The sequence below is a fragment of the Bombina bombina genome, chromosome 2, assembly GCF_027579735.1.
Source record: "Bombina bombina isolate aBomBom1 chromosome 2, aBomBom1.pri, whole genome shotgun sequence".
Lineage (NCBI taxonomy): Eukaryota > Metazoa > Chordata > Amphibia > Anura > Bombinatoridae > Bombina > Bombina bombina.
The window spans coordinates 1,012,109,327-1,012,137,052 of record NC_069500.1 but is presented as its reverse complement, the minus strand read 5'-3'; the positions used below and the strand labels follow the sequence as shown (position 1 = coordinate 1,012,137,052).

Sequence of the window (27,726 nt, the reverse complement as noted above, 5' to 3'; positions counted from 1 at the left end):
AGGAAGAATTCTTCTTTGCCGCTTGGAGGACGACATCGCCCGGATCGGATCAGGAGTTCGGCCCGGTGTGGTGAAGACAAGGTAGGGAGATCTTCAGGGGGGTAGTGTTAGGCTTTTTTAAGGGGGGTTTGGGTGGGTTTAGAATAGGGGTATGTGGGTGGTGGGTTGTAATGGGGGGGGGGGGGGGATTGTATTTGTTGAATGCAAAAGAGCTGAATTCTTTGGGGCATGCCCCACAAAAGGCCCTTTTAAGGGCTGGTAAGGTAAAGAGCTTTGAAATATGTTTAATTTAGAATAGGGCAGGGAATTTTTTTTATTTTGGGGGTTTATTATTTTATTAGGGGGCTTAGAATAGGTGTAATTAGCTTAAAAATCTTGTAATCTTTTTTTTATTTTTTGTAATTTAGTGTTTGTTTTTTTTTGTAATTTAGTTTAGTTAATTTAATTGTATTTTTAGATAGATGTTTGTACTTTATTTAATTTATTGATAGTGTAGGTGTATTTATAACTTAGGTTAGGATTTATTTTACAGGTAATTGGGTAATTATTTTAACTAGGTAGATATTAAATAGTTAATAACTATTTAATATCTATTATACCTAGTTAAAATAATTAACAATTTACCTGTAAAATAAATATTAACCCTAACATAGCTACAATGTAATTATTAATTATATTGTAGCTATCTTAGGGTTTATTTTATAGGTAAGTATTTAGATTTAAATAGGAATATTTTAGTTTATAAATTAATTAGATTAATTTAATATAAATTTAGTTAGGGTTAGATAGAGTTAATATAGTTAATATAAATACTATAGTAACTATATTAACCCTAATATAATTAGGGTTAATATAGTTAATATATATAATGTAATAACTATATTAACTATAATATACTTAGGGTTAATATAGATAATATAGCTGGCGGCGGGGTAGGTAGATTAAATTAGGGGTTAATCATTTTAATAGAGATGGCGGCGGTGTAAGGGGCTTACATTAGGGGTTAATAATTTTAATATAGATGGCGGCGGTGTTAGGGGCTCACAGTAGGGGGTTAGTTTATGTAGATGGCGACGGGGTCCGGGAGCGGCGGTTTAGGGGGTAATAACTTTATTAGGGATTTCGGGGGGGGGGGGGGATCGCGGTTGACAGGTAGATAGACATTGCGCATGCGTTAGGTGTTAGGTTTATTTTAGCAGATCGCGGTTGACAGGGAGATAGACATTGCGCATGCGTTAGGTGTTAGGTTTATTTTCTAGATAGTTTAGGGAGTTACGGGGCTCCAATAGTCAGCGTAAGGCTTCTTACGGCTGCTTTTTGTGGCGAGGTGAAAATGGAGTAAGTTTTCTCCATTTTCGCCACGTAAGTCCTTACGCTGCATATTGGATACCAAACTGCGCGGGTTTGGTATACCTGCCTATGGCCCAAAAAACTGCGGGCGACGGCAGAAATATACGCGCGTAACTTCTAGCTTACGCCGTATATAGGATACCAAATCCGCGCAATTATTGGCGTCGCCGGCTTTTGCGGGCGACGATTTTTATCGGATCGACCCCCAGATAGGGCCTACAATTCTTAAAAGCTTTCCATTTTACTTTTATTATCAAATTTACTTAGTTCTCTCGGTATGCTTTATTAAAGAACATTTACCTAGTACGACTGAGGAACATTAATGCAGTAGTAGGAGCTAGCTGGTGATTGGTGGCTGCACATATTTGCTTTTCATATGTGTTAAAGGGATAGTCTACACCAGAATTGTTATTGTTTAAAAAGATAGGTAATCCCTTTATTACTCATTCCCTAGTTTTTCACAACAGTTATATAAATACACATTTACCACTGTGATTACATTGTATCTAAGCCTCTGCAAACTGTCCCCTTATTTCAGTTCTTTTGACAGACATCCATTTTAGCCAATCAGAGCTGGTTCACCTGAACTCCAGGTGCCTAAGCAGTAGCACAGTGTTATCTATATGACACACATGAACTAACACCCTCTAGTGGTGAAAAACTGTCAAAATGCCCTGACAGAAGAGGCGGCCTTCAAGGGCTTAGAAATTAGCATATTAACCTCCTAGGTTTAACTTTTAACTAAGAATACCAAGAGAACAAAGCAAAATTGGTGATAAAAGTAAATTGGAAAATTGTTTAAAATTACATTCTCTATCTGAATCATGAAAGTTTATTTAGAACTAGACTGTCCCTTTAAGCTAAACTAGAAAGCTGTTTATAATTGTATGTTCTATTTAAAGCATGCCAGTTTAATTTTGTCATTGTTTAAATAGCATATGAAGCAATTATTTACAATTAATTACAGTTCACATTTTACTTCAAGATTACATTGATTTTCTGATATCCTTTAATAAGAGTGATTTTGATAATATATATATATATATATATATATATATATATATATATATATAAAAATTGAACAACAGAAGCCTGTTTGTGCCAGTGAACCCTACATGAATATTTTATACGTTACTGTTGCATTTAACTCCTTGGTTTGACCCTTTGCTAGCCTAAGGTTTAAAGGGACATTCCAGTGAAAACTGAAATGTACATAGATGAATTACATATTTGAATAGAAACATATTTGCAAAGTGTATACATTGGCAAAAATTATTCTAGTAAAAATATCTCTGGTTTAATATTAGAATTTTTCTCTGCATATGCATGTGTAGCATAGCTAGATATTCTCAGTGCACCAGCATTTTAAATACTTCAGCTGCTCAGAGTGCCAGTGGGGATTGTATAATGTCAGCAATTAACAAAATGGGTCATTACTAGTCCCTTAGGGCAGTGGTTCTCAACCTAAGTGACCTCAAGGCCCGGTAAGTTTTAGCCGGACCGGTCCAGGGCCCGGTAAGCATCAGAAGTGGGTTGTATACACACAGTCTCTTTCTCTCCTCCCCTCTATCTCTCTCTTCCCCCTCTCTCTTTCTCTCTCTCCTCTCTCTCTCTCTCCTCCCCTCTCTCTTTCTCTCTCTCCTCCCCTCTCTCTCTTTTTCTCTCTCTCCTCCCCTCTCTCTTTCTCTCTCTCCTTCCCCCCCCCTCTCTCTCTCTCTCTCTCACTCTCTCTCCTCCCTCTCTTTCTCTCTCTCTCTCTCCTCCCTCTCTCTCTCCTCCCTCTCTTTCTTTCTTTCTCTCTCTCCTCCCTCACCCACTGACACCAATGAATTATAAAATATATATATAACAGCGGGTTAATTATATGATAATTCATTGGTGTCAATGTTCAATTTACACCGTTTCAGAATAACAACCTTTTTTCCAGTCATGTGACTGCTATTGAAAAGCATTGAGAAGCAGTGCATTTATTAAAATAGCCAGTAGGTGGAGCTGTCCACTTGTTTTGCAGCTAAGCCAAGCAAGCTGAAATTAATCAGTTTAACCAGACCTGAGCTATCAAGCAGATTTCAAAGGAACAAGATCTTCCTTTGTATAAATCAGTCCAGATTGGAATGCATAGAAAGAACAGTTTGCAGAAAAATGCAAGTGAAGTCTGTGTTGTGTGATTATTTTATTAGGTTTATAATGCTGTTTAGCATTTAAAGTCTTCATTTCAAAGCTTTAAAAATAATGTATTAGGTGTTACTTATGACAATTTTGAGAGGGGCCTGGAACCTAACTCCCTCACTTCCCATTGACTTAGATTATAAACTGGGTTTCAATTTACAACGGTTTCGATTTACAACCATTCCTTCTGGAACATAACCCCGGCGTAAACTGAGGGCTACCTGTATATATATATATATATCTATATATATATATATATATATATATATTATATATATATATATATATATATATATATATATATATACATGGTTTACAGTGGGTTAATATTTTATAATTCATTGGTGTCAGTGGGATCTATATATATATTATATATATATATATATATATATATATATATATACATACACACACACACACACATACAGTTTACAAATACACATTGGTGTCAGTGGCCGTAATTATGTCATTGGTGTCAGTGGGCTTACTTACCTGTGAGCCGATGCTTCACGCTCTGCACGCAACAGCCGCTTCTACCCGGTCACAGTGCGCCCGCCCGCCACTACATGCTCACAGTGCGCAAACTGACATGTGCAGTGGCACTCTGACAGGCCCGTCCAAAATTTAGGAGATGTGTAAAGGCGGGCCTGTCAGAGCGAGTGTCTGGAGGCAATGTTGGGTCGCGGCCCACCAGCAGGGCCGTCACGGCCCGGTAGTGGGCCGCGGCCCGGCTGTTGAGAAACACTGCCTTAGGGTCTCTAAGCAAGTGCTGTGTTTAAATTGTTGGTACACATATTAGAAGCATTTTTGCTAATTCATGTATATTGCAAAAATGCTTCTATTGAAAAGTGAAATGCACCTGCGTGAGTTCCTTTTTTGGCTGTAATGTGTCTTTAAAGCAATATTGAAAGGACTGGATAACTTTTAGAAGGTTTATTTTCTGCAAAATATATTGCACACAGAAGATGGGCTGCCTGCCTGCCCCCACTATAGGCTGATTTCTGTTTATAATTTAAAGGCCAACGCAGTCACTCAAAGACTGTATCTGCTGAGAGTAACATTTCTGTCCCACACTAAGTTCATTGGTAGATACTATAAATAAGTAGGGTGCTCTTCACTGTTATCATGAGTATTTATATACAAATGCATGTTTTTTTATAGGAAGGCCATATTTGTATAAAAAACGTGGAGTATCTATTTCAATTGGCAGATGCTTATTTATATTTTTGTGGGTTTTCTACATTTTTGTGTATTGTTTTGCATATATTATAATTTTGTTACAAAAAAAAAAAAAGGAAATTATATTTATTGCAAGATATCAATGACCTTTAAGAGAAGTAATTTTGTGAGTCAGGAAATTAAAGGGACAATAAAACCAAAATTAAACTTTCATGATTCATATAGAGCATGCAAACAACTTTCAGATATACTTTTATGCTTGAAGTTGCTTTATTCTCTTGTTAGGTTGGTTCAGGAGTAGCAAAGCTCTACTGGTTCTAGGTGAAAGATGAGTGGCTGCATGGTATATGCCTCTAGCATTGGCTCACCTCAAAAAAGGATACCAAGAGAATGAAGCAAATTTGATAATAAAAGTAAATTGGAAAGTTATTTATAAATGTATGCTCTATCTGAATCATGAAAGAAAAAAATTAGGTTCTATGTCCCTTTAACATTGATCTGGAGACGAGCAACTTGCCGGTAACTGCAGGCAGCAAAGAAGATCAATTCATGTTGCATTCCAGTTTCTTACTGCAACTGTGAAGGTTTAGATAAGCTATGTACTGATGGGCAAATGTTAATATATATATAATGAATGTTGGCTACATTTATATATTCAAAAAGAATGTTTGACAAATATCCAAAATTAGTTATTGCAAAAAAATAAATAAAACATTTTCTTTTTATTGAATGTGATATTTTGTTATTGAATGGTAAATTTCAAATGTTGATTTGCGCATAATTCAGTATAATGTATAATGTATGCATATTTAAATGAATGTGGGATTAAATAGAAAAAGAAATGTATAAGAAATAGTCAACCTAATTTGTAGGAAAAGTTTAAATGGGATTTATATAGAGAATAATGATATCATTATTATTTTTATTATTCATATTCTTTTAATGTTTTTCTTACTATTACTTTTCAATTTCTTAATTATTATGAGTATTATTTATTTAGGTAGTGTCATTTTCATTTAATGTTTCTGCCTTTATAAACAGAATCATGCATCCTTGAAAAACCATCTTAAAACACATTTTATTTCCCTTTGTTTTTTTCTCTCTTGCATATTTATGGACAATTCGTAAACTGACCCATACAGCAAGGGTATTTGTAGACCATCCTCTTCCTGTCTCTTCAATGTAAACTTATCATTAAGAGATGGGCAGCTGTAGTCCACAGCCAAATATAATAAAATAGGAGAGTACTACATCTACCAGCATGCAATAGTAGAAACTGGCTAATCACATCTCAGGTCAAATCCCAATATCAAGTAATTTCCTATGCCCTAAATTTGGGCACAGTGAACTGGAGATTCCTTTTGGAGACAAAAAATACACAGGTTGTCAAGTGTTATGTTCTCTCTCTGTTCTTCTAATGACTGATTCAGGTTGCACAATATTCAAAGATTAATAAACACTTAGTCAATGTCAGTCATTATATTTCAAAATAATATATGTTCCTTAGGAAGTGAAAAGGTTAAATGCTCTGAAAATTTCTGAATAGTTTTTAGATTATTGCTGCATATCAAATGGAACTCTTGGTTTCATTTTAAATCTGCGAGGTTATGTATTTAAATGTATCTTAGCCTTCAGAAATCAGAGAGGATTGCAATGCAGTGCTAAGAAAAGTGTTGCAGTTATTAGTGGCAGATAAGATAATTTGCAAACATTTTTCTATGAGTTTAAGAGATTTTGTGAAAAGAAAGTTTAGATTTTAACAGTTTGAAAATTGATGCCTTATGGGTTTGATAAAAGTAATTGTACAATATAAAAGTGAGGAGAGCTAGCTGCATCCTGCTCTAAATAAGCTACATGTGATGAAAATATATGTTGTCTTATATATCTACCAAACCTGCTGTATTTTAAAAGTGTTAAACTTGTCCATTTTAAGGTGCCTGAGTTTCCTAAAACATTTCTCTAATTAAATAATGACAGAACAAGATAGGAGCTGGAGAGAAGGCCAATACGGCAGCGTTTATTAAATACAGAAATGCTGAAAAGCATAAAACTTTGTTTTTAGACAAACCAAAAAAATGGGGCGACGCAAGAGGTCCAATAACTTAGGCTAAAATAGGACCCAAGTGAAGCAAGGACAGGGACCTGCAACAAAAATTGTAAAAACCCACCAGCCAGCAGGAGACGAGAGCCAGCTGGCTTTGACCTGCTGCATCTTGCCCCTTCCATTAGCTCGGCTTTCACACCAATAGGCTGCGGAAAAATTATTGACCCCACCTGTAAGGGTGCTTGCATATAAAAAAAATTATTCCTGTTACATAATAAGGGACCAGGTAATGCCAGCTGTACCACAAAACATTAACCCAACAGGCCAAAATTATAGTCTATGGGCTAACTTTGAGTTAGCTCGAATGTGCATACCCCAGCCATGACAACTATGGAGACTAAAAGAGCTCCAGGTGGCCTCCTGCAACAAACCAAAACAGGGATGGAGGGAGGGAAAAACAGCAACAAGATCCAGAGAAAAAGAGGAGGAGGATTACTTTACACTGGCTTTTATAAGGTAAGATGCAGCCCACTCCTTAAAAAGCAACATTGTTTCAATCCCTAACACAGCCACCTCCTAGGCCAAGATAACACTTAAAGCACTAAAGTTAATGGCTTTCGTTTGCATACTTACAATGCCTTTTAATGCAGGGAAAAGTGAAATAGTATTTTTGAAATCTTCTCTTTAAACATAAGATTATTATTATTATTATTATTATTATTATTATTATTATTATTATGCAAGTGTCTAACACAGATAGTTTTCTCAAAATGGAACCATCTTAGTAAATAGTAAAAATAGAAGAAAACAAATTGTCAATGATCAGCCTATTTGTTCCTAGTTTACTTCTTGAGATTTTTATTTCATTCAGTGATTTATTTATGATTAGATATCATGAAGTGGAGCTGTAATGTGATGCCAAAGTTTACAAAATTAAACCTAATCCCTATGAAAATGAAAAGCCCCCCAAAATAAAAACACCCCCTAATTTAAGAATAAACTACCAGTAGCCCTAAAAGGGCTTTTTGCAGGGCATTGCCCCAAGATAAACAGCTCTTTTATATTCAAAATACACAAAGTCCCCCCTAACAGTAAACCCCCCACCCACCAAACCCCCCCCCAAAAAAAAACCTAACACTAAAAAACCTAAACTACCCATTGCCCTGAAAAGGGCATTTGTTGGGCATTGCCCTTAAGGCTCTTTTACAAAATGCCCACCCTAATCTAAATACAAGTTACATTTTTATTTTTTATTTTTATTAACAACACATAGACTGCTCTCTGGGCAGGCTTACCAACTAGTTTAAAAATAAAATGCTCTACCAAGATATGCATTTATTTCTTTACTAGAATGTCTGTAAAATTATGACTGCAGTGTGAAGGAGTCTGCATACTAATTATTAGGCTAAACTGCAAACTTAGCAGATGTTTCTCACATTTATTCATAAATCTTCATTGTATTCAAAATGTATTTTGATATCCTGCCGCTTGTGTTACATATACTTTTAAAATCTAGAAACTAAATATAGGTTCAACTGACCTATTTTCTTTCCTCTTATTTCCAATGTATACTTTCCAATTATTGTGGAATTTGTTTTTGTGGTTTTAGTTATATTTTAACTGTTTTTTTTTTTCCGATCTTTCTAAATCACAGTGATACATTAATAAACCCTTGAACCCTTTTCTTATAAAAAAAGTATATTAATTAAAAACGTAATTATTTCTTTTCTAAAATTAATTCTATGTTTCCACTATCTACCTTTTTTATTTTTTTTATTTTTCAACTGAAGGTTAAATATTTTCTTCTTTCCTTTATCTATAAGGGCTCAGAAACAGTACTCCTTTTTACTTTGTGCATTTACTACTAATTATTATTGGATTTGGATTTATTTTTGATTATTATGCCAATCAAAATATATGAAATATATTATAAAAGTACCTAAAAGTCTAAAAATAAAATTCTCTTTGCTCCCAGAATATTTCTTTTTTTATTGAGAACGAGGCTCCCATTAGAGCCTATAGAAGTTCGTTCTTGTGAGCAATGCGAACATGAGATTGTGTTCGCATTGCACATAACTTGTAATACCAGCACACATTTGCGTGCACTGGTTTTACTAAATTGAGCACAAATATCTCTTTTGTGGATTCAATAATTTGCGCTCCATTTATAATCTAGCCCTATGTGTTTTACCACCAGTGTAAATTTAATCTCTGTGTTATACCACTAGTGTAAGTGTGATCTATGTGTTTTACTTACATTCTAGGGGAATAAAATGATTTAAAAAAAATCTTATTTTGTGTTTATACTTTATGTTGCTTTAACGATTTAGGGCCAGATTACGAGTGGCATGCTATCTTTTGTACATGAGCGATATAGGGTTTATCATGCCTGTACAAGTTGAAAGTAAATGCGATCCCTTGAGTGCAATTAAAGTTAACACACGTTGGGTTGGCACGACTTAAGAGCCATGGTTAATTATTAAGCTCAAATAAAAAGTTGCACAAAGCACATTAAAAATACTCGTGAAACTACAGTTACACTGATAATAACACTAGCTAATAAAAAAAATATTGCACAAAAACATTCTAAAGGCGTGCTAGAAAAAAAGGCAGCCAAAGGGTGTTAACAAAGACATACATACATACACATGTCTAAATATATATATATATATATATATATATATATATACATATATACACATATATATACATATATATAGATATATGTGTGTGTGTACATATGTATTTACAGTATATATATATATATATATATATATATATATATATATATATATATATATATATATAAGCAAAAAGAGTCAGTTGCACTCTCACAAACAGTTCTCCAAGGGCCAGGGTGCTAGAGTAGGTGAAATGTAGCAAATAGGAAACAGCACTCTCTGGACTTAAGTTTTAAACAAATAGTTTAATCGGTAACCGAGGGTCTGATGAAGGGGAGCATTCCCCGAAACGTTACAGATTAAACTATTTGTTTAAAACTTAAGTCCAGAGAGTGCTGTTTCCTATTTGCTGCTATATATATATATATATATATATATATATATATACACCGGCCACTTTATTAAGTACACCTGTTCAATTGCATGGCAACACAAATTGCTAATCAGCCAATCACATGGCAGAAACTCAATGCATTTAGGCATCAAGACGTGGTAAAGACGACTTGCTGAAGTTCAAACCGAGCATCAGAATGAAAGGGGATTTAAATGACTTTGAAAGTGGCATGGTTATTGATGCCAGACAGCTGGTCTGAGTATTTAAAAAACTGCTGATCTACTGGGGTTTTCACACACAACCATCTCTAGGGTTTACAGAGAATGGTCCGAAAAAGAGAGAATATCCAGTGAGCAGCAGTTGTGTGAACGAATATGCCTTGTTGATGTCAGAGGAGAATGGGCAGACTGGTTTGAGATGATAGAAAGGCAACAGTAACTTAAATAACCACTTATTACAACTAAGGTAAGCAGAATACCATCTCTAAATGCACAACATGCTGAACCTTGAAGCAGATGGGCTACAGCAGCAGAAGACCACACCGGGTGCCACTCCTCTCATATAAGAACAGGAAACTGAGGCTACAATTTGCACAGGCTCACCATAATTGCACAATAGAAGATTGGAAAAACATTGCTTGGTCTGATGAGTCTCAATTTCTGCTGCAACATTAAAATGGTAGGGTCAGAATTTGGCGTAAACAACATGAAACATGGATCATTTCAGGCTGGTGGTGGTGGTGTAATGGTGTGAGGGATATTTTCTTGGCACACTTTGAGCCCCTTATTACTAATTGAGCATTGTTTAAATGCCATGACCAAGTATTGTTGCTGACCATGCCCATCCCTTTATGACTACAGTGTACCCATCTTCTGATGGCTAATTCCAGCAGGATAATGCACCATGTCACAAAATTCAAATCATCTCAAACTGGTTTCTTGAACATGACAATGATTTCACTGTATTCTAATGGCCTTCACAGTCACCAGATCTCAATCAAATAGAACACCTTTGGGATGTGGTGGGACGGGAGATTTGCATCATGGATGTGCAGCCGAACATCTGCAGAAACTCCGTGATGCTATCATGTCAATATGGACCAAAATGTCTGAGGAATGTTTCCAACACCTTCTTGAATCTATGCATCGAAGAATTAAGGCAGTTCTGAAGGTAAAATGGGGTACAACCCGGTACTAGCAAGGTGTACCTAATAAAGTGGCCAATAAGTGTATACAGTATCTCACAAAAGTGAGTACACCCCTCACATTTTTGTAAATATTTTATTATATCTTTTCCTGTGACAACACTGAAGACATGACACTATGCTACAATGTAAAGTAGTGAGTGTACAGCCTGTATAACAGTGCAAAGTTGCTGTCCCCTCAAAATAACTCAACACACAGCCATTAATGTCTAAATGGCTTAAATGTCTAAATGGCTTTTGTTGGCAACAAAAGTGAGTACACCCGTAAGTGGAAATATGGAAAAGGGGCCCAATTAGCCATTTTCCTCCCCAGTGTCATGTGACTCATTAGTGTTACAAGATTTCAGGTGTGACAGGGGAGCAGGTGTGTTAAATTTGATGTTATCGCTCTCACACTCTCTCATACTGGTCATTGGAAGTTCAACATGGCACCTCATGGAAAAGAACGCTCTAAATGATCTGAAAAAGAATTGTTGCTCTAGGCTATAAGAAGATTGCCAAGACCCTGAAACTGAGCTGCAGCATGGTGGCCAAGACAATACAGGGGTTTCACAGGACAGGTTCCACTCAGAACAGGCTTTGCCGTGGTTGACCAAAAAAGTGGAGTGTACGTGCTCAGCGTCAAATCCAGAGGTTGTCTTAGGGAAATAGACGTATGAGTGCTGCCAGCATTGCTGCAGAGGTTGAAGGGATGGGTGGGGGGTCAGCCTGTCAGTGCTCAAAACATATGCCACACACTGCATCAAATTGGTCTGCATGGCTGTCGTCCCAGAAGGAAGCCTCTTCTAAAGATGATGCACAAGAAAGCCCGCAAACAATTTGCTGAAGACAAGCAGACTAAGGACATGGATTACTGGAACTATGTCCTGTGGACCGATGAGACCAAGATAAACTTATTTGGTTCAGATGGTGTCATGCGTGTGTTGAGACAACCAGGTGAGGAGTACAAAGACAAGTGTGTCTTGCCTACAGTCAAGCATGGTGGTGGGAGTGTCATGGTCTGGGCCTGCATGAATGCTGCCCACACTGGGGCACTACAGTTCATTGAGGGAACCATAAATGCCAAAATGTACTGTGACATACTATAGCAGAGCATGATCCCCTCCCTTCGGACAATGGGCCGCAGGGCAGTATTCCAACATGAAAACAACCACAAACACAACTCCAAGATGACTACTGCCTTGCTAAAGAAGCTGAGGGTAAAGGTGATGGACTGGCCAAGCATGTCTCCAGACCTAAACCGTATTGAGCATCTGTGGGGCATCCTCAAACAGAAGGTAGGGGAACACAAGATCTCTAACATCCACCAGCTCTGTGATGTTGTCTTGGAGGAGTGGAAGAGGACTCCAGTGGCAACCTGTGAAGCTTTGGTGAACTCCATGCCCAAGAGGGTTAAGGCAGTGCTGTAAAAAAATGGTGGCCACACAAAATATTGACACTTTGGGGCCAATTTGGACAGTTCCAGGGTGTACTCACTTTTGTTGCCAACGGTTTAGACATGGCTGTGTTAGGTTACAGATTTGTACCAAGGAGAAACATCACCATTGGAAATATGATCTCCCCTAGCATGCTTAAGCCCTCAAAAAAGGAGAGCAGCTGGTTAAGCAGCAAAGGGGACTATAAATGTGGTACTAGAAGTTGCACAGCCTGTGGCTATGCTCTAATAAGTAAGGTGTTCCAATCTACATATACAAAGAGGGTCTTTGAATGTCAGAAATGTACTAATTGTAGGTCTGAGTTTGTCGTGTACCTGGTGACATGTAACGTTTGCAATTTGCAATACGTGGGGTGCACCTCAAGAGAGGCTCGAGCAAGAATAAGGGAGCACCTTAATGATATTGATAAAGAAAAAACAACCACAGGAGTAGCAAAACATTTTCTTTATGACCATCATGGTGATGTAGGCAGCTTCAGATGGATGATCATAGAGGTGATAGACAAAAAACCCAGAGGGGGTAACAGGATGCAGGAGCTATTACGTAGAGAGGCATACTGGATCTTCACCTTAAATACACGGAGACCAGTGGGCATGAACATAGCAAATTACATCATTAATTTCTGGGAGTAGTTGAAAGGATAAGATGCAGGTGTATTAATCTCCTATTCCTTAAAAATAGAATAATACGTTGGTGCCCTTTAATGAGAAGAAAGAACAAATTGTGTTCATATTCATGGCTTTTGTGGCTATCTTATGCCACAATCAATTGGAAAAATGTTAACACAGTAAACGGCTATTTTGATGAATATAGTAACACACTAGGATTATTTGAGTTAAGTTATATAAGGGCTGGCAAATCTCTTTCAGCTATAGACACTTAAAGATTATAAACAAATAAAGTTTCTTTCATTTTGATCTCAAGGTTTTAAAGGTACCAAAAGTCAACAAGACAAATGGCATTTATTTATAACTTTAACTATGTGAGCAGCAGATTAATAAGATAATCACAGCATTAGCTTAAACAAAGTTTGATAATTAAATCAGGATAATATCCAAGTAATTTATAATGTCACCAGTCTATACAAAGTATATTATTTAAGTTAGAATTTGGAGATTTTTGTTCAGAATGACCATATGAAAACACCAGGAGACACAATGTGATTGTCTACAGACGTGATGTGACAGGTCATATCGGTATAAGTATGTGTTCCTCTGTGTAGTAAGCAACTGTGACAGGTCTTATGAATGAGAAGGATGCTGTGTGTGAAGGAAGGTGTCAATCAATGTCGATTATACATAAGGGTGGAGTTTATACAGACACATTTTACAGGCTACCAATCAGATTGTGAGGGGGCATTTAAAGCCCCACAGGTGAATAAACTAAATTAAGTCTATGAATAAGGCATATCAGCCAAAAACGCGTCAGACTGGCCTGTTTGTGACTAAGCAGCTGTTTTGAAAATATTTGTTACTGCACGCTGGCACCAAGTTTTTACATTGACCAATAAAGTACGGAGTTTAACCATTCTTGTTTCTATGGCTGTGTGTTGAGTTATTTTGAGTGAACAGCAAATTTACACTGTTATACAGGCTGTACACTCACTTTACATTGTAGCAATGTATCATTTCTTCAGTGTTGTCACATGAAAATATATAATAAAATATTTAGAAAAATGTGAGAGGTGTACTCACTTGTGTGAGATACTTTATATACATACTGTATATATATACATTGGAAAAGCATTTTTATGCAATATTAATTTTTAATAAAGGTTTTAACAATGTATTTGCTGTAAATATTATACATTCCAATGTTCTGCACATATCAGAATATGTTCTATGTATTTATAAATAGATATTCAGCATATACAATTAACAATACAGTCTTGACAAAGGTCCCTGTGAGGACCGAAAATGTTGACTGAACCTTTTTGATGAATTATCAATATAAATAAAGTTCAAACATTTTATGAATAAGACATGTGAGTGCCTCTTCTTTCTTTGAAGTTTATATATATATATATATATATATATATATATATATATAAACAAAAGAAGTAGAAAAGTGCACAAATGTACCTACATAGTGCAAATCAATTTATTTGAAACAAACACAAACGTGTGGTAAAAAAAAACCGTAGGGTATCTACTCACAGGATCCAACATCAAACTATATGAGGTATGTAAAGGCACACATATAGATCACAGCATATTATGGAGGATTACTGCAAATCCCAGGTCTCCTTTTTCCTTAAGTCCCTGCTGGTAAAACTGTGAGTGTTTATAACACAAATGTTGGAGCCAAGAGCTGCTGTGGTCAAAACAGTGACACCGTGGAAGTCCTGGATGTCATACAATCCCCACCAGGTGTTTAGTCACAACAACAAACAAACCGCTGAGAGATTTAAAAAAAACGCTCACTCGGAGCACTCAGACACAGCTGATCGCTAGTCACTGACGTAAGGTGGGCGTGGCCTTACGCGTTTCGCAGTTGCGTCACCGCTTCGTCAGAGGAATATCCACGACCACTGGATTCTTTCCTTAAGTACAGTCATACTGAGTATGAGCTGCCCACCTTCACGTCAGAGGTTAGTTCCCAAATACTCTTTTGGTATCTGCTAAAACGTTAAGTCCATATGCATATGTAATAATAAAAAACACTAATATATAATCAAAATGCCTAGATTTGACAAACAATTACTAAAAAATATATTTATGTACATCCGTTACCAATTTATAAAAAATCTATATAAAATATAAATAAAAATACATTTTTGAGATAATTTCATCAGTTTAAAAATATCTACTTAATTCATAATAACCCATAAAGTGTAAAATAATTCATATGGGGGTAACACTATAAATACACTAAAATGACTTATTTATATTAAAATATCATAAATACTAAACCTAAAAGTTTACAATCAATATTTAGGAGTTCATATTAAAACCTTCATAACTCATAAGATACTGAGGGGAATCCCTTACTTTTAAAATGAAAAAAGGGGCTGATCTAATCTAATAGAAATGCTTGTATATCTACTTCTCTATTCAAACCAAAAGGTTCCAAAGTTTTTAATGTGTGTATCCAGAACATTTCACGTTTATGTAGTTGTAACAATCTATTTCCTCTTCTTTTATCCAGTACTACCTGCTCTATAGCTTTAAATTTTAAACCTGTTATATCTCTCTTGTGTACATCTCTAAAATGATCATATACACCATGGGCAACATCTCCAGAGGTGATGTTATTAATATGTTCATTTATTCTCCTCTTCAAGGTCCGTTTAGTTCTTCCTAAATATTGCTTCCCAAAGTTACTTTCCAAGAGATAGATAACATATTTGGATTGACAATTCAAGAAAGATTTAATGGGAAAACATTTGTTGTTAGTATTGGATCTTATCTCTTTATTGTTAGGATCAGCAAACTCACATACGCTACAGTTCTTCCTTTTACATTTAAAATGACCTTTATGATGTTCTGTTAGCCAAGTGTTGCTGGATCTAATTTCTCTCAAGGTACTAGGGGCCACTAAATTTTTTAATGCTCTATTTTTCTTAAAAACAACTTTGGGTTTATCCTCCAATACCCCTTTTAAAATAGGGTCCTCTTTTAAGACATGCCAGTGTTAGACTCAAATTTTAATGCTAGTTCCCTAGCCTCTTCCTCAAAGGTAATGGGATCAGCACAATTCTTCTTAATTCATTGGAATTGACTGTAGGGTATAATGTTTACCCATTTTTTTGTGATGGCAACTACTAGCATGTAAATAACTATTGGAGTCTGTTTGTTTTTTATACAGAGAGGTGATTACTTTATTTACTGTATAGTGAAGTGTTAAATCAAGAAACTTTACTGCTGTTATGAGTAAATTTTAGATTCCGATCATTGAGAGTGACATAACTTATAAATGATTCTAGTGTTTCACTATCTCCTTTCCAGATGACAATAATGTCATTGATAAATCTCCACCATAAAACAATGTTTTGTCTGTATGTATTATTATTCCAAATAAAGTGGTCCTCCCAACTCCCCATATAGAGGTTTGCATAATTAGGGGCAAATTTAGTGCCCATTGCCATACCACTTAGTTGTTAAAAATATATTCCCTATCAAACAGGAAATAGTTTTGGTGAGGATAAATTCTATGGCTTCCAATAAAAAACATTTTTTTAAATCTGGCAAATATTCAGGGTTTTTTTTGAGAAAATAATCAATACTCTTAATCCCTTCTTTGTGTGGTATACTTGTGTATAATGAGCTAACATCTAGTGTTAACCAAGTATAGTCTTCCCTCCATTCTACTTCTTCCATATATATATACACAGAGAGAAGCACACTCACAGGAACAAACAACCGGCTCAATGCAATTGTTAGCCTGTTCTATGGCGATTTACCACCTGGGTGCAGCTTCTTTTAGCCCCATAATGCTTTTCACAGAGCAGAACTTTCCTGTAGTATATCAGTCTGATCCCGACTATTATGGTCAGTCCAGCACCGAAATACCAAGCAATTCCTCTCTGAACCAGAAACACAGCAACCCCAGATGATCATTTCGGCCTTCATTGGGCCTCATCAGTGAGGTGTAGCCATATTCCTCTAAGCACACTGAGCAAGGAGTCCAAGTCTGGTTTCCCCTTTTTCCCATAGGGAGACTCAATACACACAGAGAGAAGTACACTCACAGGAAAAAACAACCAGCTCAATACCATTGTTAGCCTGTTCTATGGTGATTTACCACCTGGGTGCAGCTTCTGTGTGTGTGTGTGTGTGTGTATATATATATATATATATATATATATATATATATATATATATATATATATATATAATAGATCAACAACAGAAGGCACTCTCCGGTATTAATAACGACTTTACTGCATTACAACAATGGGAATGTTTTTGGGCATACACCTGTCCTCAGACATGAAATAACAAACAATCTTACCACCTTATAAGTGCTCCCCACCTTTATCCGAAGTATGTGCTGCTCTGCTGCATCCGGAAACTCTGCAGCGTCCAACCAGTAATGTGCCGGCCGGGCTAAGGTACATCCAAGTAGGTGGCTATGGGTTGTAATAGGGATCCCCTTGAGGACACTATGGGTCACCCAGGAGGACACTTAGGATCTTTATGCACTTTGGGGAGTGTGTAGATTACTGAAATGATGGGAAATTCCACCATCATAAACTCACCCAAAGATTTAGATAAAAAGTCCAATTACATAGCAGACAAGATGTAATCATCGATATGCTTCTTGAATTCTTTGGTGGGATCAGTTGGAAGCTTACGATAGGTATGTATATCAGAAAGTTGAGACATGATCTCATGCCGATAGTCCTTATAATCCTGCAGGAAAAGGGCACCCCCCTTATCTGCTTCCCTGATAACAAGTTGATGGTTCTCCTTTAGGTTTTTCAGTGCATTTCTCTCCTCACGATTCAGGTTGTTCCGATGTACAGTGTTATCATTGTACACATTCTCATATAGCTCATGTTCCACCAATCTAGTAAACATATTGATGCTTGATTTAGTACTTTTGGGGTCAAATGTACCCTTTTTCCTGAACCTATCAAAATTGTCTTCCCTTGAACAAAAGAATTCCTTCAAAGATAGCTGTCTTTTGAATTTGTATACAGTATATAAAAAAAAAATCGTCAATCTTAGTAGTTGGTATAAACTTGAAACCTTTCATCAGTACCCGTCTCTCAGGCTCTGTTAGTTGATAGCTACTGAGATTCATGATGTCCTTTAGTGTCTCCTCCAATACCTGGTAGGTCTTCCCCTTGCTCTTATGTCTGCCTCGTCTTGTGTGTGGTCTCCTCCACGCCCGTTTTTTGAACGTGTAGCCATGCCAGCATTCAATTGTATGCCTAAGTCATCTGGTGCTGATGCTACTATTTCAGTGGTATTATTATCTGTAATGTTGCCAGATAATTTGTTTTCTCTATGCCTAGTGATCATAACATATAGCCCAGACTGAGGGTGATATTTAGTTACATCCACTTATATATATCCCTTATAAACAAAGTATTATAAAGTTGATAGATGACGCTAAGTACTCTCCTGAACCTGGTGCTTAACACTATATGATCAATGGTAGGAATTAGTAACAGAAAACTGTATCTATATTTACATTCTAAGGGGTACTTATGTGAGCCTTTCTATGCAGTTGTATTGCCCGCCTTAGTTAATTCCTGCCGTACTGCCTGTCAGTTAAACTCTGAGAATTAGATTGTAATCTGTTTGCATGTTTCGTATATGGTAATACATGTATTTTTAAATTGCCTTTTTTTGTTTGCCCAGATGGTGCTCCGTAGCCCGGCTGGCGCATGCGCAGTAGCACTGGTTGGATGCTGCAGAGTTTCCGGGTGCGGCAGAGCAGCACATACTTGGGATGAAGGTGGCGAGCACTTATAAGGTGGTAAGATTGTTTATTATTTCATGTCTGAGGACGGGTGTATGCCCGAAAACGTCCACATTTTTGTAATGCAGTAAAGTCGTTATTAAAACCGGAGAGTGCCTTCTGTTGTGGATCTATTATACTTATGGTTTGAGGAGCACCCTGGGAGATGCTATGTTGGGCGAGTGCTGGGTTCTATTTGTGGATTATATATATATATATATATATATATATATATATATATATATATATATATATAGAGAGAGAGAGAGAGAGAGAGAATGTATTTATTAATAAATAGAACATATTCTGCTATGTGAAAAACATTGGAATGTGAAATATAAATATTTTTTATGTCCAGATAGCACACTTGAGAATATGCGTTCTGGTTAGGGCATGAGTAGGGTGCTAGGATTTTTCCTTTTTTTTTTTTTCTCTTTTGATTTCTATGGTCGATATTCTAAGTTCATTTTTTTTGCGCTTTCCGTGAGTGAAAACTTTTTACTTTCAACTTGTAATACATGCGCTACCCGACGCATGCAAAAAGCTTCTAGCGCAGTTAGCGTGCAAGCGAGAGCTCTAAATATCACTCCACTCATAATCTAGCCCGTAACTGGTATAATTTTATTGTTAAACTGTAAAACTACTTACATGTTATTTTTTTATGCATTTCTATTGTTCATTTATAATGCTTGAATAAAAAAAGGTAGATATATTTAAGTGCTATTAACCACCATTCAAACATTCATTCATTGCGTTACCTGTTTTCTGTGGTCCCACAACTAGGAATTTTGGTAAACGATCACACGTTTTTTCTTTGGACCAAATATCTCGATGTCGCTTATCATCGCATGGATTCTACAATATGAAGGCAAATGTTAACTTTGTCTATTTTTCTTAAAGGGACATTAAAATGAACAAGTCGAAAATACTTTTGCATAAAGAAAGTGCTAATGAAACTATCAAATATATATTTATGCACAAGTGATACTTAAGTATCAGTTGTTTACTTGATTATAAAGACAACTCCCACAGCTTTACTGTTGGATAGGAACATACCTATCTAAGCATATAAAGCAATTTAGCACAAAAACGATTATATTTATTTATTTATTTATCTTTTTAAAAGGATCCTTTACTTTGAGAATCCTTTATGTCATTTAGAAATTCCATCTAAGAATCTAGTCAATTCTGCCCTACATTTTGGCATGGTGAGCAAAATCTTTACATACTTAGATGCTGATGACAGGGTATACTGAAAATCAATATAATGATTAATTATTCTACATTCAATTTATGTTATCCTATATTACACAGCCAGACTCCACATACTAATGCAGCACTCTACAGTTTATCACCAAATTATCCTTTGGACCATAAACTAAAATAATAAATTAATATATATACTGTATATATATATATATATATATATATATATATATATATATTTATATTTATATTATACATTATATATATACTGTATGTATTTATATATATATATATATATATATATATATATATATATATACATATTTCCACTGTGTATCTGCACAATTCAAAGATAGTCAGCAACCAGGGTGCTCAGTCAAAATTTCAATAAGTATCAACAAGCAGGGACTGCACTCACTGGATTCAGTTCAAATAATACCTTATTTATTCAATGGTGACGTTTCGGGGTACGCAAACCCCTTCGTTTGGTCTGAGGAAGGGGTTTGCGTATCCCAAAACGTCACCATTGAATAAATAAGGTATTATTTGAACTGAATCCAGTGAGTGCAGTCCCTACTTGTTGATACTTATATATATACATATATATATATAGTGAGATCTGCACTCTTACTTAGAAAATCAGACTACCAGTAATGTAGATTTTCATGTAGATACACATGTAACTACACTCACTGGATTTATTAAATCATAGCTAAAACTGACTAGAGTATTGTAACCATATTATCAGCCAGACTGTATGCGAATGATAGATATATAGGTGAAATTAGTGGGGATTCTCATCCATTAGATGTATTAGATAATATATGACAACCTCTCTTTCAAGTGATACATAATTGGCTTATACCGGTGGTACAATCAAGTTATAAATTTGGCTTTCCCATCCGTAGATTAGGCTACTGGTTATCCAATGGGATGTGCAACTGCATATCATGAACTGCTAGCCACTATACTAAGTTGTTTTTGTTGACATGATGGCAACAAAAGTAATTCCATGGAATAGAAACTCTAAGTGATTACCTTTGTGACTTCCACAATCAGACAACTTGATCATAAAAGGTTGTCCTGGGACTATGTATAGCTTGTTGTATGTTATTTTCAGTTACCTATATGCGGTATCACCTATTTGACAGACATTGCTTTATATTAGTTTGCTGTATTGATTTGTATTATTTTTCCTGCCATACTGTATCTATTTAAACTGGATTACACTTAGCAATTGTTAGCTCGGGGTGCATTATCTTGCCATCAACTTCATGTAATGAATAATGCACAATATGGTATTAAAACAGGATGGTTACAATTTTTAACTAAATCATTTTAATGCGGCCAAAACATTTTTTAGCCCATCCTTTACTTTTATTAGGTAGTGCCAAAGTGCCATTAGTGTGCTCAATGTGTGCATATTACACGTTGTGAGTCAAACTCAATCCAAAATATTGCTTCTAGAGACCTGGAGTAAACAATTTTTGCTTGCTAGTTTCTATAGCAAAAATAAAGGATTTAAGTTACGAAACAGCGCTTTATTCATGAAAATTAGGTTTTGTGGAGGAATTAAATGGATAGAGTATATGTGAAGGGGCTGGATATTCAAAGTTATATGTGCATGTCTGTGTTTGTGTGTGTATATGTGCGTGTGTGTATATAAATACATATGTCATTATTTATATTTGTTTCATTGAAATAGTATAGCACAGGGCTAAATGAAGAATTTCACTACTTGAGCAGATTGTTTTGCTCTATCAGTTTAGCCTTATCCATCTATTTCACTTCACACATAGAAGTCTACACACTATCCAAATGCAGATGTAAGCGTGCACTAGACTATCTCTTGAGCAATAAAAAATAACTTTGGACTTGGAATATTAGTGGGAAAAATGGAAGCCGTATGGATTATTACTGGAGTAATATTAACGCAAAATAATTCTAAAAGTTTTGAGCTCCACTAATCTTTAACTTAATGTTTTAGTATTTGAACTCTAATGAATTTAATGTTTCTGAATAATGACCTGGTGTGACAGGCTTGACATTTAATTTTATTTTACATGTATCTAGTTATTGTAACCTTTATTATCAATGTTTTAAGCTGTTATCAATATTCATGATATAGTGCCAAAACCTCCATGCCCACTGGAGAGGGTGGCTCTTCCTCACTGTTATTGCTATAGGCTAATGCAGAGGGCAACATGCCAAGGAGAAGACATCAAGACACAATACAATGTTATATAGCACAAAATGAGAAAGGGTAAAATATTACAGACATCAGTAACTAATCCTGAGATTAAAGAAATCAAGTTATCTTTTCCTATTGTAGAGTAAAAACACTTGATTGATATGTTGGTAAAGGCAAATGATGGTACAAAGGGAAAATCAGGTTTAGTTTAACAGCACTAAACTAAACATGACTGTTTTACCTATTTGGGTTGAGATTACTAAAGAGAAATAACAAACTAACACAAAAAGACAACTTACAATAAGGGGATATTAAACCTGTCAAGCAAATTATGCAATTTATCTTATTAAATGCCCATGTGGTCTTTGTTGCTTAGAAGTAGGCTGACCATATTGCCGCTTTAAAAAGGGACACATATGAAAAATACATATGTCAGGGCTGTTTTCAGGGCTGTTTAAAGAAATGGTTTTGTATAAGAACCCTCACATATGTATTTTTCATATGTGTTCCTTCTTAAAGCGGCAATATGGTCAGCCTACTTAGAAGAGACAACAATAGTCGTGAATTAGTGAAAAAAACTCAGACAACATTTCTTCTTGGCGGCGCAGGTCTCTAGGGATTAAACACCAACTTCTGTCCAACTCCAACTTCTTCATGCAATGAGGGAGACCAAGTGAGTTTATTAGAAATAAAAAACATTTAAAAAATCTAAATAAGCTACAATAACCTGCTATAATGCTCACTATGTTTCAACTTTTATATCATCTTTTGCAAGAGCAATACAAATTCAACGAAAAGAGTTGTCAGGTAGAGCATGCAATTTTAAATGACTTCTGTTATCAAATTTTCTTTATAATTATTATTATTATTTTACTTTTTTAATAAAGCACAAAGATATTCCACAGTACTGTCCATGGGCACAATTAGTTGACAAATAAATAAAACTTGTAAGAGACAACATTTGACAGGGAAATACAGGAGGAATTGAGGGCCTTATTCTCATGGGGAGTTACAATCTTTAGTTTTGCTATTCTTTGTTGAAAAGCATACTTAGGTAAGCTGAGGAGAAGCGTTGCACTACTGGGAGCTAGCTTGTCACTACCTTAGCAGCTGTCTTCAGATGGGTCCCAGCAATGTATTGCCACTCTGAAGCTGACTTTAAAGGGACACTGTACCCAAAAAATGTATTTCATGATTCAGATTGAGCATGACATTTTAAGCAACTTTCTAATTTACTCCTATTATCAAATTTTCTTCATTCTCTTGGTATCTTTATTTGAAATGCAAGAATGTAAGTTTAGATGCCGGCCCATTTTTGGTGAACAACCTGGGTTGTCCTTGCTGATTGGTGGATAAATTCATCCACCAATAAAAAGTGCTGTCCAGAGTACTGAAATAAAAAAAAATCTAAGATGCCTTCTTTTTCAAATAAAGATAGCAAGAGAACGAAGAAAAATTGATAATAGGAATAAATTAGAAAGTTGCTTAAAATTGCATGCTCTTTCTGAATTACAAAAGAAAAAATTTGGGTTCAGTGTCCCTTTAACTATATGTTTAAACCCTTAGCATGGTTAAACACATTATTATATGTAAGCAACATTGCAATAATAAAACAATGTAACACATTAGAGACATTTATTTTGCATATTTATGTCCATTTAAAGGAACAAAAATCAGTAAAATTGCATATCCAACACGTGCATCATAAAAAGAATGATTTTTTTTTTCTCACATTTCAAAATTTACTTTGATTTGCCCCTGTATCATGTGACAGCCATAAGGCAATAACAGACTCATATACATATACACTGTGAACTTTTGCACATGCTCAATAGGAGTTTGTGCCTCAGAAAGTGTGCATATAAAAAGACTGCACAATTTGATTATTGGAAATAGGAAAGTCTCTTAAAACTGCATGCTCTATCTGAATTATGACGTGTCTCTTTAAGCATAGTATTTGTTGTAGTTACAATATATATCCACACGGTGACAATATTATACCAACTACCATGAAGAAGTTATAGATTTATTAAGGCACAGAAAATGTTTATTATCATGTGTAATTTGATTGCATTATTGATACAGGCTATTTCAAGGTGTCTTTGTTTTTGTTGCAATGAGTCCAAATATATTTATTTATTTTTTATTATTATTTTTTTTAATAGGAAAATGTCCCTTAATAAAGAAATTAATTATTTTAAAAGGAATTATGGGGTCATATTTTTGTGTGTTGCTTTCTTGTGTTGTAGAAAGCAGAAAAAAGTGACATGCACAGAATTAATGTTTTACAAAGAAGGTGCTGAGCTCAGAGTGTAATCTTTAAACACAACACCTTCAATAGCATAATATAGGAATTGGAGAAAGCTTTAAATTTAAAAGAAAAAAAAAAAGAATAAAAAAAAAACATTTTTGCATACAAAATATTAATGGTACATGAAAAGTATACATTTTAAGCAGCTTTCCAACTTAGTTCAATTAACATTTTTGTTTCCTTCTTTTGGTATCCTTTAATCAAGGAGCTGCAATTCACTATTTGGAGCTAAATGAACACAATCATTAAACCGATGACAGAAGGCATATATATGCAACCACCAATCAGCAGCCTACTGTGCTTTTCAACCAAGGATGTCAAGGAACAAAACACATTACATAATAGAAGTAAAATAAAATTTGTTTAAAATTGTGTTCTCTATCAGAATCATTAAAGAATATTTTTGGGTTTCATACCCCTTTAAGTATAAACTGTTTAAAATTAAATCAAAGCAATACATGTTGCATATTACAGTATTTGTTGTCATTGCAATAGCTTTGTTGGTGAGCCTCTGTATGTCTAACTGCTTAAGAAGATCTTTTTAAAAATGAAATTGCTCTTTTAGCTCTTTGTTTAAATGGCCTTTTAATAAATATTGTCTATAAGTTAGAGTTCTTATAAACGATAAGTTGTATAAATAAGAGGCTTTGACATTTGTAAATATCTTCACCTGACGTATACTTTTTTAGCAGTTCATCAAAAAGGTATCTTTTAGAACGTGTAGGGTGATGTATGCTTTATTCCTTATACACAGTATCATTTTAATAATAATAATTCTAGTTCCTCTGTTCAGTCTGTTTCTGTTGACTTGCATATGTGTGCTTTTCAAATACATAGATCAAAACCAACATAACACTGAATGACAACATATGTGCTGCATTGCATGTCACTCTAGAGAACTATATCCCCAAGGCAACATCACTACAATATAAAGCTGTAAAATTGTGTTTGAAAGGTATTCCTGAAAAAAAAAAATGAATGAAAAGTTCAAGTTCATAGTCTAAACAAATATTTTGACTTAAACGAAGCTCAATCTTTGTGCTGTATCAGTAATTAAAAAAAACATACATTTTCTTCTAAACAAAACATATCCGAACCACTATACTCATGGACCAATAAAATTAGCTCTAAGGGGTAGATTTATTAAGCAGCGGATGTGGATTTCTATGTCCATCGTAAGACCGCTGCCCCTTAATTTCTCTGCCACCTTTTAGGTGGCAGACTGAAATTATCCCGATCTAATACGATCGGGATGATTGAAACCCCCTGCTAGCGGCTGATTTGCCTCGAGTGTGCAGGGTGCAGCATTGCACAAGTATTTTACAAGAAATGCTTGTGCAATGTTAAATGCTGACAGTGTATACTGTCGGCATTTAGCGAGGTCGAGTGGACATGATTCGCTACAGCAAATCATGTCCACTCAACCTTTAATAAATCTACCCCTTTGTGTCTATAGTGAACACAACCTACATAGCTGGAGATACTCAAATGTCCTCTTAAAGAGACATTCTAGCCAAAATTGAAATGCACATGGAAACATTTTTGCACTATACTTGTATTGGCAAAAATGCTTCAAATAAAATCTATAGCTGTTCCAAAGGTGTATTTAAGTATGCTTCATGCACCAGCATTTAAAACACATCACTTGCTCAAATAGCCTAACATGCTTGTATCATGTGGTAATGACTCAACTTGTTAATGGCTGATATGATACAAGCCCCACTGGCGATCTGAGCAACTGCAATATTTAAAATGATTGCGCAATGAGAATATCATGTTATGCTTCACATGTACATGCAGAGAAAAATGTTAACACTAAAACAGTGATAACTTTTAATAGGAGCATTTTTTTGCCAGTACATGTATATAGCAAATACAGTATGTTTCTATTCAAAGATGTAATTCATCTATGTGTATTTATATTTTAACTGAAAAGTTCTGAAGATTCTAAAGCTCAAAATCAATCAGTACATTAACATCGACTTGGTTACATGGACCTGTTTGAACCACAGATCACAATTTTGATGACATTTTATTCTAACTAATAAAGATACAATCATGTTTATCTTAATGATGATATTTAGTTAACAAATGATATTGTGAAAAGATTCAGCTTTTCAAAACTGTGCTATATAAGATATTTCCATCTATTTTGCTGTATGCAAAGTAAAAGCTGGAAATGTAGTTGTTAAATATGCTTCGATGACTCTTAAGAGCAGGGGTATCCAAATCTGATTCACACTTTCAGAATCTCTATGTTAAAGCATAGTTGCATTAATCAACATAAATTGATTGGGACATTAAAAATAATGATGTTGCATTTAAAAAAGTTAATTGTAATGTATACTGATACTGTGTAGAAAAATAACCATTTGATATGCTTATGGGGCTTGGCACTAAAGAAAAAAAAAAATTGTTTAACATACTTAAAGGGATAGAAAGATTAAAATTGATATTTTACCCCCCCCCCCCCCATTTTAAATAGAATAAGTTTTGCATTAGCAAAAATGCTTCAAGTGACATATGCACATATGCTGTGAGCACCCTGTGCACCTGTATTCAAACTTTACACCTTCTCAAAGAGTCATTAGTGACTTATATGACATAAATAAGGCCACCATTTATGAAATGCCAGGTGAACAGGGTTTACTCCAGGGAAACTGTCCTTTCAGTATCTCAGAGAGCCGGTAGCATTTACTGCCTGCAGTAATCATTGCACAAGCATATGTTTATGATGCCATAACCCCTGCATTTGCACAACTATTTGCATAAGAGCAGAGTTTGTCAGTCATCCCGAACAGGGGCACGATCCCATATACGGCTCAGGTTTCGGCGCAAGCGTGGGAACCTGCGCCGCCCGTAATTTAACCTCGCACATCGGGGTATTACATATACCCCGCCGGCAGTTCCTAAAGTGCAGTAAGTCTGATAAGCTAGCGATGTCCAGAAATGAGCGTAACTACAAATTTCTGGAGTCGATAGTGACTTACGGCACTTTAGAAACTGCCGGCGCCTAAGAAAAGTAAGGAAATATCAAATCTCCCGTAACAGTCTAACCTGCCTCCCAAAAATAGCCCAACACGTAAAACCCCTATATCCGCAATCCCCCCTCTCACTACTAATAATAAATGTATTAACCCCTAGACCGACAACCCCCCACAACGCAATAAGCCTAATTATTAACCCTTAAACCGCCATAGCCCACAACGC

The 27,726-nt window shown here is 35.4% G+C and overlaps 1 protein-coding gene across 1 annotated transcript in view; it reads right to left on the bottom strand.

Moving 5' to 3' along the window:
- LOC128648152 (bifunctional heparan sulfate N-deacetylase/N-sulfotransferase 3-like) overlaps positions 1–27,726 on the bottom strand; it is a 444,424-nt gene that overhangs the window by 53,543 nt on the left and 363,155 nt on the right. Inside the window, exon 7 of the mRNA XM_053700810.1 lies at positions 19,567–19,663. Coding sequence (XP_053556785.1) covers positions 19,567–19,663 — 97 coding nt within the window. The remainder of the gene's footprint in view (positions 1–19,566; positions 19,664–27,726) is intronic.